This window comes from Neopelma chrysocephalum, unplaced genomic scaffold (genome assembly GCF_003984885.1).
Source record: "Neopelma chrysocephalum unplaced genomic scaffold, ASM398488v2 Primary Assembly neopelma1_188, whole genome shotgun sequence".
Lineage (NCBI taxonomy): Eukaryota > Metazoa > Chordata > Aves > Passeriformes > Pipridae > Neopelma > Neopelma chrysocephalum.
This window is the reverse complement of record NW_020897850.1, coordinates 346,820-363,421: the sequence shown is the minus strand read 5'-3', so window position 1 is coordinate 363,421 and position 16,602 is coordinate 346,820. Positions and strand designations below refer to the sequence as shown.

Sequence of the window (16,602 nt, the reverse complement as noted above, 5' to 3'; positions counted from 1 at the left end):
GGGGGGACAGCCCCGTTTGCCGGGGGGGGACAGCCCCGTTTGCCGGGGGGGGACAGCCCCGTTCACGGCGCCCTGTCTCTGCCTCCCCTCCCTCCCTCTCTCTTCCCCCCCATCCCTGCGGGGCGCCGGGCACCGACCTGCGGCGCTGGGCTCGCCCGGGCGGCTCTCGGCCTCGGCGCTCTGCTCCGCTCCCATGGCGGTGGCCGCTCGCTCGTTCCCCGCCTCCCGCAGCGCGGGGGCAGCGCCGCGGCCGCCGCCCGCCCGCCCACGGGGTTCCGGCGGCGGCGGTGCCGGGTCACGGCGGCTCCGCCCGCGGGCGGGGCCTGCGCTCGGGGCCGCCCAGCGAAGGGGGGGGAGCGGGAGGGTCTCTCTGGCCTCTGCCTGGGCCTCTCGGGCCGGGGCGGTGCAGAGCATCCCTTGTCTGCTCGGGCAGGAGGTTGAGGGAGGCGATGTTGCTCCGCCCTAGTGAGACCACAGCTGGAGCACTGCTCCTCAGCTCCTCAGTAGACCTACTGGAGAGGGTCCAGCAGAGGCCACAAAGATGCTGAGAGGTCTGGAGCATCTCTGTTATGAGGAGAGACTGTGGGAGCTGGGCCTGTTTAGTTTAGAGGAGAGAAGGCTGATAGGGGATCTCATTAATGCATCATCATGGCCGGGCTTGACGAATGAAGATTTGGGAAGGGCTCTACCCACGTTTGTTGCAAGCGCGTTGGTGGCTAAAAAGGCCAATATGAGAAAGGCATGTCCGGTTGCAGAAGGCACAGCAGAAAGACTCCTTAGGTGGTAAATTCTGCAAGGCTCGATTCTTTCTGCATTGTCTTTTCTCCTCGAGGGTGATCCTGCGTGCTTTCTCAAAAGCATCAGCAGCGTTATAGATGGTGTGTCTCCAGGCCTCCCGATTGGAGGCCAGAGTAGACCATTAATGCATATAAATATCTCAAAGGCAGGTGCCAAGAGGATGGTGCCAGAGGCTTCGGTGGTGCCCGGCAACAGGACGAAGAGTAATGGCCATAAAGTAAAACACAAGAAGTTTCATCTCAACATGAGGAAGAACTTTACACTGAGGGTGGCAGAGCACTGGAACAGGCTGCCCAGGGAAGGCAGGGAGTCTCCCTGTCTAGAGACATTGAAACCCACCTCGATGAGTTCCTGTGTAACCTGCCTTTAATGACCCTGCCTTGGCAGGGGGGTTGGACTAGGTGATCTTCAGAGGTCCCTTCCAACCCTAACAAACCTGTGATTCTGGGATTTCTTTAATTGCATATATTAATTATTCTCTGCTAAGACAAACATGCCAAACCCCAGACAGCTGGGCACGGAGCAGTCTGGGCAACATCCATCACCAGCTGCCTTATATACAAGTGTGCCAGGAGTGAGGGAAAAGCAGCCCAGATCAAAAGTTCACAGAGAGGTCAGCCTTAGGAAAAAAGAAAAAAAAGAAAGGAAAAAAAAAAGCAAACAGAAAACACACAAGTGAAAATGAGAAGGAAACATACTTTGAGATTTCAGACTTACTGCTTTCATATTTGACAGTCAAATCAGCAAAGGCATCATGCAAGTGTCTATGACAGAAGAATTGTCTCTAATAGGACCAGCACTGGTGCTTCTGAACAAGCCTGTTCTCTGCTCATGCACGAAGCCCAACATCATCAAAAGCTCTGCACCAAACTCAGCACCATTTTTCTTGGCTGCCTTTGCTAATTGTCACAAAGATTTAATTTAACACAAAAAATGAGAACCTCAGCCCAATCCAACATCACCTTTTGCTAGCTATAGGCTGTATGCTGTACTATGTACTTTGGTAACCCAATAGAATAGGTTACAATAGAAGTTCATCCTATCTGTGCCCAAGTGTTTCATCATGAGCATTGGCTCTCAAGCAGAGAGGTGCTCTACAGAAGCAGGAAAACACCTTTAGTGACTTAGCACCATAACACAGAGTTGGGGGTCCCTCCATTCTCCCTCTCTCAGCCTCCCTTCCTTCCCATCTCAGTGGTGAAGGGAGCACAGCAGCTGCTGTGCAAGGCTGGCACTCTCCTAGCCAGCAGACAAGGTTTCTGCAGAGCTTTTGATGGACCTTGGCTTCCCTGCACCTCAGCAGCCTGACAGATTTGCTTCTGGTCTCCTCAGGGAGGCTGAGCACCTGCCCCACAGGAAGAGCAGAAATCAGCCATGGTGGCTGGAGCGGGGCAGTCGTGTTATCCCCGGTATCTCTTCTGCCCTGCTCATATTATAGATCACATCAGCCCTTCTCATATTCCCATAATCATCTGTGCCTGTCCCACCACAGCAGTCTCTGTGTATATTTTCACATTCACTATCATTACAGTACCCTCACACTATTAACACTATCCCAAAAGTTCTGGTAAAGAACAAGTGTCCTCACCCTCACCACCAACCCAGACAGACCTCTAGCCTTATTTTTCAGCTTCTTTCTGCTTGGCTTCTACCACCACCACCACTCTGTAAGCAAAGGCAGGTGGCAGATGCAACTTTGTCTAACATACAGTAGGAGTAATACCTGGGCTTGCTTTTAGTATTCATTCCCATTGTCATTCACTGTGTGATGCACTTAATAGGTGACACCTTAAGTGTTCACATTCTCTTACAACTTTTTCTTTGAACAATGAATGTTACCAGTTTACCAAAAGAGAAATGCCTGGCTAGAAACATTTTCTTAAACAAGTGCAGCCGAAAATTTCAGATAAAAACACCCCACCAAGAATGTGAGAATCACAACCAAACATTAGGAATTGCCCCAAAATAGCCATTTGATGCAAAATGTGATGGTGGGCTCAGTCTCTTAGAACAATCATGTCCAAAAAAAAGCCAAAACCCAGCCATATTAACCAAGGGGACTGACTGGGCATTAAGAACATCCATCCCTTGGCATCTAACCATTATAATATATAAAATAACCTGCCCTTTGGTATCTCTTCAGGTAATGTACCATCTCTAAAAAGAAAATGTCTTTTATTTACAGGAAACTATAAATAAATAAATAAATAAATAAAATATCTCTTTCCTGAAAAAGAAGGAATATGTCCTATAATCCTTTTATTCTTTGCACTCCTTTGTCTCTGGGCTACTTTTACTCCTAAACACCACCCCAAAAATAATAAGAAAAAAATTAAAAAGAGGAAATGAAACATTTCCAAGCAAAAACATTACTTAAGCAAGCAATTTCACAGAGACAGCTGAGGGAAGAATGGCTAAGCCACCAGTCCTAGTATACAGGCTATTGTGTACAACTCCCATTCTGCAAACACCCTGTGCTTGGCTGTGTTTGAACAGGATTACTCAGGTAGCAAGGAGTCTCTTACACAGACATGGAAATATGTCCATGTCCGTTTAGTCCAGGATATGCATATTAATCACTTTCATTACAGCCTCCAAAAACAGATCTGACTGTGGGCAAAACCACAACAGCCTGACCAACCAAGAATTTCACCGTGTGGTTTCGTCTTTGTGTCCGATGCTCAAGGAAGAGCCCTTGGTGCCGGCAAGCAGCTGGAGGAGTGGGAACACCCCTGCAGCCCCGCCGGGCAGGCAGAAGGGCAGCCAGGCAGGAGAAGGGCAGGCAGGGAGGCAGGAAGGCAGATGGGCAGGTAGGTAGGTAGGTAGGCAGGCAGGCAGGTAGGTAGGCAGGCAGGTAGAAAGGCAAGAAGGAAGGCAGGAGAAGGTCAGGAAGAGGGCAGGTAAGCAGGTAGGTAGGCAGGAAGGCAGGCAGGCAGCTGGCAGACAGGCAGGTAGGCAGGCAGGCAAGAAGGAAGGCAGGAGAAGGACAGGAAGAGGGCAGGTAGGCAGGCAGGTAGGTAGGCAGGCAGGTAGGTAGGCAGGCAGGTACGTGGGCAGGCAGGTATGTGGGCAGGCAGGTAGGTAGGCAGGCAGGCAGATAGGTAGGTAGGAAGGCAAGAAGGAAGGCAGCAGAAGGGCAGGAAGAGGGCAGGTAGGCAGGTAAGCAAGAAGGAAGGCAGAAGGGCAGGCAGGGGGCAGGCCGGGGGGGAGGAGGAGGAGGAGGGCAGGCAGGCGGCCCGGACCCGCCTCCCGCGGTCCCTCCTCCCGGACGTGCCGGGACACCCGCGGATTCCCTGATCCGCCCTGCCGAGCCCGGCCGGGCCCTGCCGCTGCCTTCCCGCCAGCGGGCGGCAGGGGGGACAGCCCGAAGGTGCCCCCAGAGACACCTCCCCGCCCGGGGAGCAGAGGAGGCACCTCGGCGCGGCTCCGGCGACAAACCCGCCCGGAGCGCCCTCGGAGCCCCCGCCCCGCTCACCATGTCCCGGGGGGGCAGCCGGTGGCCGGTTCGCCTGCTGGTGATCACCTGCGTGATGGCCGGGCCGTCCCTGGCTCAGGAGTGTTCCGCGGAGAGAATGGAGAACTCCATCATCGATATAGACCTGTCTCTGCCCCGGGGCGTGCGGGGCGCGGAGCCGCTTCGCGTCCCCAGCGCGGGGGTTTGTGCCCGCGCCTGCTGCTCCGGGGACGGGCTCGCAGGTAACCTCGAGGGGCCGCCTTCTCCGCCAGCGCCTACCAGCGCCCGGGAAATTACTTCTGGGGTTCGGGCTGGCGTGGTGTTCAGCCGCTCTTCTCCGTGTTCAGCATAGGAACGTCAGTTTATCCTCTCGTTCGGGTTTGGGTGGTACCCGCTTGCGGCTGCTACCCTCTTTTGCCGAGCGTGATGTTGGATCTCAGCGCAGGACCCCCGGGGTGTTCAGGGAAATAGTTGCATCGTAGAAACTGTGGTAGTTTTAAGCGTTAAAAACTCTCAGATCCCCAAAGCCTAAGATGCCTTGGCTGCGTTTAGTAGATGTGCTACAAAGTGAGTGATATTTTGCACTGACATTTTTCTATTTAATTTTAGCCAAAAATAAGAATGCTTACCCTTCTCTGTGATGGTTGGTTTGCATCAAGCTCTTGGAGCAGTAGGAGGCAAAGCAGCAAGTAGAAACTACAGGGGTAAAGGTGACCCTCCCAAGCAGCAACAAGACAAGCAATTCCTGGGATGTGGTAGGGAAAAATATATAAATAATTTTCTTCCCCAGGAGTTTACCAAGGAGGTTTTCAGATTTATCAGGATTTGTAAGTGAGAAATTGTTATATAAAGTGGTGCTGTTGTGTTACAGGTAAGGGGAAGATGAGGGATTAGACTCATCATTTCCCCAACTTTATTTGTACAGGAAGAAGAAGGTGTGACCTTTCGTATTTTGGCCCTAGGCCATTCTTTTGTAGCCCTTGGCTGTTTTTCCTGTAGGGATGTTATGAGTTAGTAGTTTTCCTCTTACTCATATGAAGAAAAATTAACGAAATAGAGCTCATTATCATACTGCTATAAAAGTTCTTATTGCTGAAACACACATTTATTATGTTTTGCAGGAGACAAGAAGTGTAATTTGGTGATTTTTTATGCTGGAAGAACAAAAGCACATCCAAACTGCTACCTCTTTTACTGCCCTACCACAGAGGCTTGTCTGATGAAACCTGCAACAGGACTTGTGAGCTACAAGATAACTAGAGGTAAATAATAGTGAGATTATTTAATAATAATAATTTTAATAATAGCCCCCACACTAGAGGACTTTTCCACCTGTGAACTTTCAGTAGTGGCCAGAAAATGGATTTTTGTGTGTTTTTAGTAAAATGTTCTAAGCCAAACCCAATAAATTGAGAATGTTGCTCCTTTGCTTTGTAGAAAATGGAGGAGCAAGTATGTGGTGAGCTTATTTGTGGGCCCAGCTTCCTGCTCGGAATAACATCATGACCCTTATAAAATCCCTTCACATTAGATTGAGAACTCCTCATCATTTGCCCTTGCTTAAAACAAAAAGAAGCTGCTGCCATACTGATATATATTCAAGAAGGAAGATTGCCTGGATGTAACGATGGAGAGTATCACTGAAAGCAGTGGAAATACCATGCCCTTTTTAAAGGGCTCATGTTACACTGATGAATAATTGGCAATGGTAATCATTATTTTTCTGTTTTCAGTAAGGGAACCTGAAGTGCAGAAGCAAACTTTCTAAACTGGAAGCTTTATGGTGTATGGGCTGCACACTCAGGAATTTCTCGCTCTCTGTCATAGGCTGTGGGATTTTTAATGGCAAGGCAGGTTTGTGGATTGACTTGCACCAGACCTGTTTGAACAGCTCAGATAAGAGACTGATAATTAGTCTGTCCTGCCAAGAGTTTACAAGGTGGTTTCAGTGTGGCTGCTTGAGAGAGCAAAAATTTCATATTTCCAGAAACTGAACTCCTGCTGAAAAAGAGAACTTTTCCAAGAGGAACTATTTGCAAGGAGCAACAGCATGATATATGGAAAGATTACTCATATAATGTTACCAAGTGTTTTTGTGCAAGCACAGTCACACAGGAATTGTGCAAAAGCAACGTGCAACAAATGAACTGCATGCCTGTAAAATTATTATTATAACTACTCTTTCCTCCAGCTCTTTCTCCCCTACAAGAATATCAGGGTTTCAAACAAAGAAACAAGAAATGTAATTATGCTTTTGCTTTCATTCTGCATATATAGTACAATGCTGAGTGAACAACTCGATTGCAAATACTACATCTCTTTCATTTTGCAGTTTTTAGCTTCTGTGAACATTGAATTAGGGAAAGATTATGCTAGCTTGTTTACCTTATGTTCCTGATAAGTTTTCAAAGGTAGCACCTGAGCAGTGTCAGTACCGACAAACATTTCAAACTTTGTTCTTTCATATGTGGTTACACTGAAAACCAGAATAAAAGGGGGAAAGATAATTTATTGGTAATAAAGCAACTTAAAATACTGATGCTACATTAGTAATAAAATTTAGCTTTTTCTTTTTTTTTTAACTATCCTTGTGGCTGCTAATGAATGGAAACAACCTACGGCTTGTGAAGTAAAACATGTTCAGGAGGTGTTTAGTTTGTTTTTTAAGAGTGACAACATGAAGTTTGGGTTCTAATGAAACATATTGGATTTGAGATATCAGAAAGACCATTTTATTTTTTTCAGCTCCTTTTAAAGTTTGAGTCATATAGTGCCCTTGTTCTTTCTTACCAACAAATGTCTATCCTAATACCCAAGCTGTACCTTGCATGTGACAGTTTTGGGCCACTGCATCTGGGAGCTTGTAGTTTAAAATGGAGACAAAAAATACTATAAAATCAATGTTTGATGGAAGATTAAGATAAAATTGTGCCTGTGATTCAAATGAAGTATTTGCTGTACTCTTTAGCGTTGCTAGCTTTTTGGTTTGTTGTTTTGGGGTTGGCTTTTTTTGCATTTCATTTTTTTTTTGTGGCTTTTTAAGGCTGGGAAAGATATATTAAAACAGCAGCCAAGTAGGCTTCTTTACATGTAAGTAAAACTGAAATATGTCCATCCCTCTAGATAAGAGATCCTACTTGAGAAAAAAGTGATAATGAAAATGTAATGAGCTTTTTTTAAATTTATTTCAATTCCACTGCAATTAACAAACCTCTTTTTTTCTATGATAAAAACAAATGAGTGAGAGTCAGAACTATTTGAGAGCATGTTCCCTTTTAAATGTTCTGTGCAGCAGCTGAATTGTTATAGATATATAATGTATTTTTATATTATAAATATAATTATAAATCATATCTATATACATGTATAGATATATAAAATCTGAATGAACAATTAGCCAGTATTTCCAAGAGCTTGTGTTTACCCAAATACTTTCTGTAGTACTGTGTAAAATCAGGTATCTGCTAGGATTATAATTTTTATGGTATTTCTGTCACATGACACTGTTGTTCTTCTTCTTCCAAATTCTATTAAATGACATCAGCCACCTGTTTTGCAAGGAATACATATCAGCTTCCGGAGAAATTTATAAAATGTAGTCTGCTTCTCATGGAGGTCTTCTCTGCCAGTACCTCACATACTCTTGGAGCAGTGTCTTCAAGCACAGCAGGAACTCAGTTCATTCCTACAAATCAGTATGTGTATAAAATGTCCTATAAAATGGAGATATTATTGCCACCTTGTATCATAAAACAATTTTTGAATGTGAATTGAATTGTGTCAGGGTGCTTGGACATTACAAGAAAGGGCTGTATCTAATCATATTAACCAGCTGGAAACGTACATCTGACAAATAAAATTGGTAAAAGTGACATGGATAATATCTACTTCTTAACTCACAGAGGCTGAGAATGGTTTGAAGGCAGTGAGCCTGTTCACTCTGCTTTTCACCTCTAAATAAATGCTTACATGCCTGCAATGTAGGTATAAACTAATCACACTGGGATGATCACTCTGCAGAGGAAAATTCTGTAAGAAGTTGCAGTCATGGTCTGATGTGACCAGGCTTGAGGCTCACAGGTATTATGATGTAGAATTTAAAGGTCACTGTGTATATTTTAAAGAAAAGAAGTTCATGAGGCCTCAGTTTCCTTAGTCATTACCTCCTGGAGCTCCCTTATATCTCTCTTTCTAAGTAATACAAATTGAGTAAGCCTATGTTAGTCAAAAATAGATTTAATAATTAAATACTGGTATTTCTGTTTCCAGACACCCATGCCCCAGAGGATGAATCCATCAAAACTGAGAACTTTTCTTCAAATGAGTATTCTTTGTCTTTGGATGCAGGAACCTTTTTTTCTCACCCTCAGAATAGCCCTCAGAATCATACTGGCACTTGGCAACAATCTGTATTTCATCAGGCATCTGAACCCGTGAACCACATAGGCAAGCATTTAGACAACACTGAATTTCACACAGATTTTCCTGAATCTCAAAGGGCAAAACAGTCTGAGAGCTTAGATTCCATCCCAAGGCAGAAAGCAATGAATCTGCCACCAAACATGTTTTCTGCTGTTCAGATTGGGAACCCCACTGCTTTGTTCCCCACCGCTCAGCCCAGTGCTCCTGAAACCAGCAGCACTGCTCTTGCTCCTCTGCCTGCAAGTCCGGCCCAGTTGGAATTTCGTACAACCTCTCTGCATCCTGGTGCTGCTGAGCCTGCAATCACCACCACCACAGCCACCTCTTCGCCTACCACAGCCACTGGAGCTAAACCTGGTGTCCCTGTCACCAGCATCGCTGTTACTCATGTTCCTCTTTCCAGTCCCACAACTTCTACAACCGAGCGGGTGACCACAAATTCCAGATCTGCTGCTGCTCCATCAGGGCTGAGGACTCCAGCCACGTCTCCTGAGCCAGCAGTTGTCTCTTCCAGTGATGCCAGCCATGTAACCCTCCCCTCTTTTTCAGGTTTCATTCTCTCTACCAGTGATTCCCCCACATCTTCCCAAAATGACCTTCAGGGTTATGACCCATCTGGCTCCGAAAGCTACCTGTCAGAGGGTGTTCTGGGAGGGAAAGGTGGTGTTCAGCTGGGGGAGAAAAGCAGCCTTCTAGCAGCTTTGCTTTTTGGGGTGATGTTCTTGTTGCTGGTTATTGCACTGACAGGGAAAAAAATACATGAATCTCTTCAGAAGAGGCATTATACCAGGCTGGATTACCTGATCAATGGAATGTATTCTGATGTCTGATGGGGAGAGGGAATAAAATTTTGAGGATCATGTCACTTTTGAGAGGGCGACTCTGAAATGGAACAGTAGATACTGAAATCTCAGAAGAGGATGGATTCCTTTTTTCTCCTCTAATGGCAAAGCAGAAGGCAGGATATGGGTTTGGTGGGGAAAAGAAATGCTCTTTCTACGCTGAACTATAATGTCTGTCATTTTTGATTTATACTAAATCCTGAGAATAAACACTCAAATCCAAGTTAAGCTAAGAAGGTCTTATATTTAAGGAGAAAAAGCATTTCATGAGCTTAATCTGTACTGTGACAAGATTAGTGAAATAGAAGTACACCTAATAAATTGAGTACCTGTGCAGCACGTGGGCGTTTTCAGTGCTGTTTGCACCAAATGCCAGAGTGTTACATGATTGCCTGGCAATCCTATTTCCTCAATTTGTAGCTTAAAAGGAATACTTAGTAATAGAGCTTTGCATCCAAATGGTTTTAGGTACAAACAGTAAAAATTATATTACATATAACATAGCTTAATTTTCCTTTTCTACATACGGTTTATAGTTATATACACAGAAAGGTGTGGGCTCCCTTTGCTGAACATCTACCAAGAGGTAAAAAAGTTTTAGAGAAAAATGGTGACTATGTTGCTGGAGGGTGCACATCTCAAAGGAGTTTCCTGCAGTCAGCAGGAACAGATGAACAAGGTTGCATTATCTTCATGCTTCTGGCATGCACCTGCTTCCCTCCCTAGTGGCTCTAGAAAGGACCATGTGTTTCAGTGCTGGACTTGCTGTCCCTCCTGAACACACAGAGCTCTTGCTGGCTCTCAAAGCACACCCTCTTCATTTCTAGGGTCCTCTTCGTGTGACTGGTAATAAGTATAGCAGCTTATTAACGGTTGGTCTTGATGATCTTCCAAGTTTTTTCCCAACCTAAGCAATTCTGTGATTATCTGTGTTTCCCTGACTGCAAAGTGAGAGGGCACATGAGCATCTACTGCTTGTGCCACAACTTCCAGTTCATATTATTTTAATTTCCCTCTGCATGCCCTCAGTCTAAACCTGTTTTTAGAATGAAAGGCTAGATTTCAAAGTATCCATGTCAGGCAGCATAATCAACAACAAACATCACGGCAGAGAAGGAAGGGTGCCTCCTGAATGCAAGGAAACAATTCTGTTACAAAATATGAAATGTGACTCACATCCAAGAGGTTGTTAGATCTGTCAAGCTTAGTGTGGTGGGAAGCAGGCGTGATCCAAAAATGGCCTCAAGGCAAGTTTTCTGAAAGCTCTAAGAAAATTCTCTGAAAATTCCATTATTCAGAGATCAAAGAAATGTCAAGAAGTTGAATTCTTACTATGGGGGGGGCTGCACATTGCTTTATAGGTACAAATCCAGCTGTTCTGTAAATGAAAAACATTCTGGATAACCTCTTAAAGGTGAACAAAATTACAAAAGAAAAGTATCTCAAATTCATCAGCTTGTTTGTTGACTGCATTTTGTTTAACCTCAGTGGATTTTTTTTAATAGACATTTTCAGAGGTTTCTGGTCAAGAAACATGATAAGAGGGAACAACATTTTTAGGAAATGAGTTCACAGACTGATAAGTACTAGGCCTAGCTGTAAAAATGCAGACACAGATCTTAGGTTGACCATAATTTACTCTCATAAGAACTAAAACTTCATGAGAAGCTTTCTACGTTGCAGGTGAGCTCACAGCAGCTTATTGCAGGAGAGGTGCTGAGAACAACCCCTGAATCCTCACTGTGCATTTCTGCTGTAATTTGTTGGAGGGAAAGATGGTTGCTATTAATTGATAAGGTTACAGTACAGTAGCAAAATGTTCAAGAGAAGACAAGCAGATACATCTCAAGGTTGTTCAGAGCACTGGGCATGTATTTAGCTGGAGAGGGGCATGTTACAAGGGCATATAGTGATAGAACAAGGGGGAATGGCCTTAAAAATGACAGAGGGCAGGTTTAAATTGGATATTAGGAAAAAATTCTTCCTGAGGGTGGTGAGGCACTGGAGAAGATTACCCAGAGAAGCTGTGGTTGCCCCATCCCTGGAAGGGTTCAAGGCCAGGTTGGAGGGGACTGAGCAACCTGGGATAGTGGAAGGTGTCCCTGCCCATAGCAGGGGGGGAGGAACAAGATGAGATTTAAGGTCCCTTGCAGCCCAAACCACTGTATGATTCTACAGTTTGACTAATATCATTAAAACATTGCCCTCCAACCCAAACAGCAATGCATGTCAAGCACAGTGAAAGGCAGAAGTAAGACAGAAAGGTGCACAAGTACCTTTGGTATTAATTTGGTGAGTGACTGGCCTTTCACAATACTTGAATAAAAGAACTTTACAGGAAAAACCTTTTTTTATGCTTGAGCAAAGACAATAAGATATTAGGCAGGTATACTGAAACACTTAAACCTTTTTTTTTTTTTTCCAATCCACTGGTTGTGTCAGATTAAGAACAAATTGGGAATTGTTAGGTGACCAGTTTGGATCTTTCTGGAGAGGCCTTTACAAGCTGTGTTTGAACACTAGAGGGCAACAATAGTTTATTTAATAGTTTTTATAGAATTGACATGTTCTGAGGATGAAAATTGAAAAAAGTTTTGATTAGTTCATTTTTTAACTTTCCAAACAGCGGATATTTCATTGCGAAAATATTTTATAGGAAAGCTTTTTGTTTTACTGGAAGGTCCTGGGGTGGAGGATTATATACACATGCTTTTGAAACATCTTACCATATCATACAGTGTAGAAGACAACAAAACTAAGCATATTATCTTCTCTATTTTAATAACATTAAATCAGATTGCATTATTAGTCATGTATTGGCATTTCCAGTAAACAGAGGAGAGAGAGATTTCCCATCATCCTTTTGATTATGATACTTTATTATATGCATTTTTTGAGCTTACTTATTTGTTTGGGTAATGCTCTTCTATTATGAATCAGAAAGGAGTGAGACAAAGTAACTGTAAAAAAAAATCCATCCAGTTTGTTATGCTTTTCAACATTAAAACTTCTGTGCTCTCTTCTATTTTTCCATTGTCATCTCCTCTGGTCTTAACCACATATGGAACTGGATCATCATGATGTGATGACAACCCACACACTGGGAATGGCTCTTTCTGAAGATAACCTGTTATGTTATGTCATGAGGCCAAAAGCTGATTGACTTTTACTAACTGGAGATTGTGATAACTGCTGTAGGTGCTTGGTTTTATGTTGTTGCTTTGTAGTGCTGAGCAAACATAGGTGTGTAAATATAGACTGTCATGAACAAGAGTGTTTTGGGTTATCATATGGTTAAAGGCAAATAGAAAGCCCAAGTTTTATAGCCACTGAAAACAATCATAAAGAAACAAATTGCAGATCCTGACAGTTGCTGCTTGTGAACTGGTGTTTCTCACTAGTGAAGACATTCCTGGGACTGTAGAATCACAGAGTATCCTGAGTTGGAAGGGACTCACAAGGATCATTGATTCCGAATGTTTACTCCACACAGGGCAAGCTTAACAATAAAATATGTGTTTAAGAGCATTGTCCAAACACTTCTTGAACACTTTCCTCTTTACTTTATATCGTCTTTTGTTTGCTAGGAATCGTGTTCCTAACATACAGTGACATTCATTTGGCTCCCTTTTCTGATGAGCAGCTGTACATGGAACACTACTCCAGAGCCAATTTTTCATAATTACTATTAATGTTATTTTATTTTTATCAAAGATTCAGTAGAGGTTAAAAGTTACATCAGTTCTTTGATTCAGCATAAACTATCTGTCAGCATTGGAAGAGAGTGATTTTATGTTTTCCATGTTCACTTCTGCTCTGGCCTATGGTCATAATGATGCAAGTGTGAAGGATCTCTCAGGAGTGCTAGAGTGGGTATCTTTTTGAAAGAGGAATTTTCTCCATGAGGAATTTTCACTGTGAGAAAAAGAGTTGGCTGTGAATCAGAATCAGAGAATCATTAAGGTTGGAAAAGACCTCTAAGATCATCAGGACCAGCTGTTAATCTAACACTGCTGCATCCACTGCTAAATCATGTCTCCAAGTGCCACATCTGCACATGTTTTGAACACTTCCAGGGCCAGTGATTCCACCACTTCCACAGGCAATCTGTTCCAGTGCTTGATAACCCTTTCAGTGAAGAAATTTTTTCGAATATCCAATCTAAACCTGCCCTGGTGCAAGTTGAGGCTATTTCCTCTTGTCCTGTCAGGTGCTATTGTGCCCTTTGCTACACCAAAGCATGGCAAGCTGTGGATGGTGATCTTAGCATTGCCTGAAGTCTCAGGTGTGTGAACACAGGAAAGATTCCTTTTTAATCTTCATGGAGATTAAGTATAATTCCCTTGTCTTGAAGAATTTCCAATTCGATAGTTACTTTCTGCCCACCTAAATTTTTCATACAGCTCTAGCTAGAAGTTGTGCTGCTTTTGCCTTGAACTGTCCTACTGCCACCATCCACTGTTGAGCTGTTGCTGTGCTATCTATAGGAGGAAACATTTGCAGCAATATTCTAATGAGGAGAAATAGAGATTACTCCCTTCCAGCAGAGGACAGGTTTATTTTTATACATCTCCAGTCCTTCATGTGATACAGATCAGTTAATTCATAAATCAGTGGCTTATAGAATATTATTTAAAGGTTTTGCATAAAAGATACTGTGGAGCCCTGGGGTTAACTGTTTTTAAATCTGGAGGGTTATAAATGTAGTCTTTCAACTGTTCTTTCAGCTTGTGTAGAAAGACAGACTGCTCTCTTTGTTGGTGAAAACCTGGCAAAGATAGCAAGCATAAATATGCAGCAAGTGGTTAAAAATAGTATCCATTTTGTCTGTGGTTCTCCTCAGTGATAAATAAGCAACTCATTTATACTGAGCAGCAAATATATGGAAAAGGGTAAAACATCACTTGCAGTGACTGGTGTCAGCTGATTTCCTCTGTTGTACTTATTTGAGTTCTTTCCTTAAGGATAAGTTCTCAGATATCTTTAAGGCATAAAGTCATCTGGGCATCTTCCCTTTAAGCAAGTAGCGTTATTGCAGAATTCATGCATACTTAATTGCAGAATTAATTGCATAATTCATGCAGAATTTATCAGCATTAAAGGGATATTGCCAGATTGGTTCAGACTATCTCATCCACGTTGCGTAGGAGTTGTATGATGTTGTAACAATCAGGACAAACATTTAAAGTTTCCCTTTTTATGTGCTTCTGGAAACTTGGAAGGCTTGGCCATGGTTTTTTATCTAGATGGCACTTCCATTACAAGGAGTTGAGCTTTGTTGCTGTTTCCCCTTTACATCTACTTTTGTTTAAGTTATCTGGAAGTAAAGAGACCTATTAAACTTTTCGATGAGTTGATAAAAGAGTTATATGCAGGAGGAAGATCAAGCAGGTATATTTTCATTTCAGATTTCATACTGGAAATAGTCTGAATATAGATTAAATGCACAATTTCGCAAATTGGTAATATAAAAATAATATTTTCCCTATTCCATTGATATAGGATGACCTTTATTTTCCTCTTTAATGTCAATAAAAAGGAACTGACCTGTAATACAGTTATCTCCATCACTCTTTTGATTTACACAAGGTCCACCTCCAATTCTGGAACAGCTCAAAATTACAAAAGTAGCTTAAGAGTGCCTCAGCCCTTCTCCCTATTCTCAGCTTGCTGTGTGAATTCTTGCAGAAGCATCGTGTGAAACATCTCCATTTATCCATTTGAGGGAATCATGTCACCCAGTGCTGTAGAGATACATGCCATTTACAGTTAATCTATCCAAGTCTGGTTGAAACACAGGAAAAACATTTCTCCCTGAACATTTTGTGTGTTACTGTTTCTAGATGCCAAGAATGCTTTTATGGGGTCTACCTGTCCAGTCTGCACACTGCGGTTGAGTATTTTTGACAACCTGTTGTGGTACATTTGTATGTCTGGGATTTATTTTTGTGGTTTTTTCTCTCCCTCTCTCATCTTCTTCACCAAATCCTACAGCCACAGTAGCCTCCTTGCTTAACAGAGCTCTGTGGTTGTTGATTAGAAAGCCAGGAACTAACTCTACAAGTGTGAACAAAACTGCTGGAAAAAGCTAACTGTGATATTTAATACTCCTGGTTTTCTATGAATAACAGATGTCTAGAGATATGCACACATTAGGAATCCTAGAATAGTTTAGGTTGGAAAAGACCTTTAAGTTCATCAAGTCTAACCTTCAATCTAACACTGCCATGTTCACCTCTAAACCATGTCCCTAAGCACCACATCCACAGGTTTTTTAAATAGGTTAAGTTTTTGACTTAACCACTTTCACGGGCAGCCTGTTTTAATTCTTGGCAACCCTTCCTGTGAAAAAATTTTTGTTAATATCCGATTTAAACTTCTCCCTGGCGCTACTTGAAGTCATTTCCTTTTATCCTATTGCTTGTTACCTGGGAGAAGAGACCAACATCCACCTGTCCACAGCTGCCTTTCAGGTAGTTGTAAAGAGCAAGAATGTCCTGCCTGAAACTCCTTTTCTCCAGGCTGAGCACTCCCAGCTCCCTCAGCTCCCTCCCAGGACCTTGTGCTCCAGACTCATCTTCATTCCTCATGTGAAGGAAGGCCTGCTGCTGTTCTAAAGCAAGGGCTGCTGTTCAGAAGGCAGCCTTTGGGGTGCTGGCCCTGAGGAAGTCCCTGTGCCCAGGAGGCCCAGAGGCTGCCCCTGCCCTTGATGGCCATGCAATGGGCACAGCTGAAACCACCTGGGAATGGTGGTCAGATGACATTACTGAGGAGGTTATTCAGCTGCAAAGGAACTTTTTTTTTCTTTTAAATTAAGGAAACGATGAAAAACAATCCTCTAGCACGCACTTGGCAATTAATTGTTCTGCAAAACTGGTGCCATGAATGCAGAAACCTGCCAGACTGTTTGTTCAACGGAGTTAAAGAATCTCAGCATTTTGATGCCAGCTGTGTGTGATGAGGCCCTCGTGTGTGTCCAGGTGTGGATCTGATGGATCAGCAGGCAGAGGGAGGCTAGAGACAAACTGCCTTGCCAGAGTGCCCCCTCTCCAGAGGGCTGTTGGGAAAAAGACTGTCTGCCAGAAG

At 43.4% G+C, this 16,602-nt stretch overlaps 2 protein-coding genes across 6 annotated transcripts in view; one reads left to right on the top strand and one right to left on the bottom strand.

Annotated features, from left to right (window-relative positions):
• The window catches only part of BORCS5 (BLOC-1 related complex subunit 5), a 70,640-nt gene extending 70,374 nt beyond the window's left edge, over positions 1 to 266 (bottom strand). For 4 of the 5 annotated variants that reach the window (XM_027702489.1, XM_027702491.1, XM_027702490.1 and 1 more), the window contains exon 1: positions 138 to 266. In XM_027702489.1, the coding sequence (XP_027558290.1) occupies positions 138 to 195 (58 nt within the window). In that variant the 5' untranslated portion in view covers positions 196 to 266. The remainder of the gene's footprint in view (positions 1 to 137) is intronic. The other variant, XM_027702493.1, reaches the window with a different exon arrangement.
• A 3,986-nt stretch (positions 267 to 4,252) lies between these two features.
• Positions 4,253 to 9,852, top strand: MANSC1 (MANSC domain containing 1). Its single transcript, XM_027702488.1, has 3 exons — positions 4,253 to 4,494; positions 5,374 to 5,514; positions 8,522 to 9,852. The coding sequence occupies exons 1-3, from the start codon at positions 4,275 to 4,277 to the stop codon at positions 9,502 to 9,504; spliced, it is 1,344 nt and encodes a 447-aa protein (XP_027558289.1). The 5' UTR covers positions 4,253 to 4,274; the 3' UTR covers positions 9,505 to 9,852.
• The last annotated feature ends 6,750 nt before the right edge of the window (positions 9,853 to 16,602 follow it).

Excerpts from the sequence above, each read along its gene's own strand:
- MANSC1 (XM_027702488.1), top strand. The coding sequence starts at position 4,275 with ATGTCCCGGGGGGGCAGCCGGTGGCCGGTTCGCCTGCTGGTGATCACC. Across the intron at positions 4,495-5,373 it reads CTCCGGGGACGGGCTCGCAG|GAGACAAGAAGTGTAATTTG; the intron begins GTAACCTCGAGG and ends TATGTTTTGCAG. Across the intron at positions 5,515-8,521 it reads GAGCTACAAGATAACTAGAG|ACACCCATGCCCCAGAGGAT; the intron begins GTAAATAATAGT and ends TTCTGTTTCCAG.